This window comes from Colobus angolensis, unplaced genomic scaffold (assembly GCF_000951035.1).
Source record: "Colobus angolensis palliatus isolate OR3802 unplaced genomic scaffold, Cang.pa_1.0 Scaffold19, whole genome shotgun sequence".
Classification (NCBI taxonomy): Eukaryota; Metazoa; Chordata; class Mammalia; order Primates; family Cercopithecidae; genus Colobus; species Colobus angolensis.
Window position 1 is genome coordinate 6,739,558 of NW_012115043.1, and position 4,065 is coordinate 6,743,622.

General features: G+C 50.0%; 1 protein-coding gene across 1 annotated transcript in view; it reads left to right on the forward strand.

Annotated features, from left to right (window-relative positions):
- The window catches only part of OAZ2 (ornithine decarboxylase antizyme 2), a 22,048-nt gene continuing 17,983 nt past the window's right edge, over positions 1 to 4,065 (forward strand). The window contains 1 exon segment of the mRNA XM_011940407.1: positions 1 to 171. Coding sequence (XP_011795797.1) covers positions 152 to 171 — 20 coding nt within the window. The 5' untranslated portion in view covers positions 1 to 151.

Here is a 4,065-nt window from a genome sequence, read left to right on the forward strand (position 1 = left end):
TCGCTGAGGCAGGAGGAGGCGCTCGGCCCGCGGCCTGACAGGGACTTAGCCCGCAGAGATCGACCCCGCGCGCGCGACCCCACACCCACCCACTCATCCACCTATCCACTCCCTGCGCCGCCTCCTCCCACCCTGAGCAGAGCCGCCGAGGATGATAAACACCCAGGACAGGTAACGGCCCGGCCCAGGCTCCCCGCCCCCATCCTCCCTCATCTGCTCCAGAGGGCCTCTCCCATACCCCCAGCCGGCCCCTGCTCCCCGCAGCGGGGCCATCCGCCCCCAGCCAGCTCCCTTCACCACTTTAGCCACCCCAGTCCGGTCCTCAGCCCTGCAGCTGGGCCTTCTTATGTCCTTTAGCCCCCTCTCTTCAACCGGGCCCATCCCCCTCATCCGGGCCTCCTCCTCCCCTAAAGCCCCCAAAAGCCGGAACCCAACCTTCCAACCAGGTCCCCTTTTTTTCCTCAGCCCCACCGAACTGTGCCCCATTCCCCAAACTGGGCTTTCCCCCGCATCCAGATTCCCCAAATTGTTTCCTGTCTTCCTCAGATCTTTCTTACTCCCCTTATAAGTCACTTAACCCTTCGCTTTGAATCCCCTCCCTGATGAAAACTGCACCCCCCACCCATACTCTTCTCGTATCACTGCCCCCCGCCCAAAGTCAACCTCCATCCCTCAGTTCTCAGTTACCCTCACTCATCACCCTCCCCCCATTCTCTTCAGGCCTAGCAGTCCTTACACGCATGTCCAGCCTTCCTCCTGGTCCCATACTTCAGCTTTATCTTTCCCCCACTTTCCTCCCTCCACACCCCCCTCCCAGTTAGGCCCCATTTTCCCAGTCTCCTAACGCCATTCCTTTTATTTATCAAACACTGGGTTTGATTCTGTGCTCCATCCTTTTGCCCCAATGGTATACCCCCAACACTCTTGGAAACATTCTTACCCTGTAAACATCTTCTCTCAGCTGGAACTCATCCTTCTCCCTCCCCTCTTACCTGAACCCCATCTTTGGATCATTAGATCACAGGACTCAGCCATCCCGCTTCCAGTGAACCTTCCCCCTGTACCTCCAGTGCCTTCAAACCAAGCTATATATTCTGGACGCTAGGCCTTTGCAATTTCCTCCCTCAAAACCCAACCCTAGTCTTCCCCCATTAATTAGAGAAGGGCTGCACGTCTTTCTCAAACCGAGCACCCTGGTTTTCCAAACTTGCACGGTATACCCTTCCCCCTGCAGATAGCTGCTCAATTTTCCTTTCTCTGCATGCCTCTCTTTCTCCAAGGCAATCCTTCTTACCTGTCTTCCCTCAAATTTTAATATATTCCATATTTCTGCCTCTGTTCTCTGAAACTGTTCTACAATTTCCTAATTCCCCAGAATTTTTAATTCCAGTTGCTCCTTATACATCAGAATGGCTTTCATTTACAATTTGGACCTAATTCTCTTCCTCATTTTTTCCCCAGACTTGTTGCTATCCTGTCCAAACCGTGTCTGAAGCTCATTAGTTCCTCACACCAGACCTTTTGTCCCCAGATTTGGCCTTATGGCCTCTGCCTCTCACTTGGGCCTCATTATTTTGCAAGCAGATCCATTCCCTGTAAATCTTTCTTAAATTGGGCCATGTTCTATTCAGAATTAGACTAGTTCCTCTTGAAAGCATTGCCTTCTTTATTGCTTTTCTTTGCATAGAGCCCTCTAACTGCCACTCAGGGTTCCTCTCAAACTTGGGTACTCTTCTTACTGAAATAGTCTACCAACTTTCCTTTCCCACTTGTTAACAGCACCAGCCTTAAATATTCCAACTGGGTTTTCAGCTTTTCTTGTATTTCAGTGTTTCTTACCCTGGCTTCACATTTGAGAAAGCAGTCACTTGGGCCCCACCTTCAAAGATTGGTCTTACTGGCCTAGAGTGTCCTGATTATTAGCATATAGTTTTAAAGCTCCCCAGGTAATTATAATGGGAAGCCGGGGTTAAAAACCACTGCTTCCTTCCCGCAGCTTTTCCCATCCTATTCCTGTAGTGGGTGTCAGCTCTTTTTCTACTGACAAGGGCCTAAATTTCTTGGAGGAATTTTTTTTTTTTTTTTTTTATGATAGGGTCTCACTCTGTGGCAAAAGCTGGAGTGCAGTGGTGCAATCTGGGCTCACTGCAACCTCTGCCTCCTGGACTCCATTTCTTCAGGGATTTCTTAGTCTTTCTCTCTCAGGTACTGTCCAGAAGTACCCAAGATACAATACCTGCAACAGCCTCTGAAGTTCCTGTCTCTAGTTACTTATTTCTCAGCTATTGGCCATTTTCTTCCCCTAAGTCTCAGACTCTTACCCAGTGCCCCCACCCCCATTTCTTCTTTACATGTAGAAAGAAAATTCATTCCCCATTTGATAATTTGTTATGGTCTTATTTGACCTGTTATCCCTGCCTCCCAAGTTCTCTTTACCCTATAGCCCATCAGCTGTTAGAGTTTCCTTTTCCAAGAGTCTCCATGTCCATTCCCTATGCATTCCCCTCTTTCACTCCATCTTCTGTAACCCAGCCCCTCTGGAGCTGAGGAGGTGGAGGCGGATGTAGACTTGGAGAGTGCTGGATGCAACGGTGTTACTTGTGGCAAAGGCGCCGTGTGTGCTGAGGATAGATGGCAGGTATGAGAGAGGGCAGGATGAAGCACGGGTGGAGGGAAGCAGAGGGACCTACAACAAAACCCACTCAAGGGGGTATGTGAGATGGACTTTTTTCCACTTCTTTTTGTGTGTCTGTAGTGGGGGTTGGAAGGTGGGGTGGTCTCAGCAGTCATTCTCTGGAGTCCTCTGGACTGAGCTGGTCGAAGTGCCGAGTCTTTTGCAGGCTGAGCCCTGAGAGTTGAGCAACTTGGAACCAACACGTAAGAGTCTTCACCAACTGTGAGGTTGAAAGACCTGAGTTCTGGCTGAGCCAGTGTGCTTACATGTGTAAAGAAGAGGGGGTTGGGTTAACCTGACTCAAGAATTCTTTCCAGCTTCCTAAGTGGCAAAACAGGCTTGCTTGTCTCCAGGGCCCTTGCTTAGCGTGTTGGTAATTTGAGGGGCCTGGCTGTATGAGAGGCAGGTGGAGAGAGGAGCCAACTGGCCTGCCAGGGCCTGGGTAGGAGCTAGGCCTTGGATCAGGCTTCTCCACTTGGCCTAGGGGTGGGGTGTTGTGTGCAGGGTGTCTGATTTCTTTGAGTGATGGCAATCCCGTTTCCATAGCATGTTTCCTAGCTTCCTCGGGCCTGCCCCTAACTTTCTAAAAGGAATCCTGGTAGAGTCCTAACTAGGGATTCCGATAAGAGCCGGATGTTCTTCCCAGTCAGTGTTCTCGGGTGTTTCATATCCATAGAGCGGGGAGCTGGCTGGGTTTAGTTCCCATTGGGTGGGGGATGGGATTTTCAGCTTCCCTGGCTCCAGTGAAAAACTCAGGAGGTGGAGGCTTGGTTTCCTGGAAGAAATAGTTGCAGAGGAGCTGGCACCATGTTTTGAAAACAAGGCTCTTCCTTTCCAGTGTTGTTCTGATTGGTACTTCCAAAATGTCAGAATTCCTGATGGTGGGGGAGGGAAGAAGATACAAGTACAAGCACCTTTATTACCCTTTTTGAACATGAGGTTTAAATCCAAGGACATCAAGCTTCCTGGCCTTTTTGTCCCTGGATTTGCGGGGGCAGGAGACAGTATCTGTCTAGGGCTTGCTTTGTACCTGTGACAGTACAGTATGTAGAGAAGCACTAGCCCTGGCTTGATAATGATATTATCAGTCTGTGCTGATGGGCTTTGAAGAGACATATTTGGTTCTACAGGTGGTTTTTGTGGGGAAGGGGGCAGGGCACAAGAACATATCAGAACTATTGGCATCTTCACTGAGTGGTTTCCTGGGTAATGGAATTTCTGTCTCTTCCTAAAGAGTCTGGTTTCAGTTATTCCTTATTTGTTGGCACTATGGCTTGTTGGGCGTGGAGTGGTAGGGAGAGCCAGTTTTCCTATGATGTGCCTGCAAGGTCACCCTATAGGTAGGAGGGTTGGGGGAGAGAGAGAGGAGAGAGAGAGGAGAGAGAGAGGAG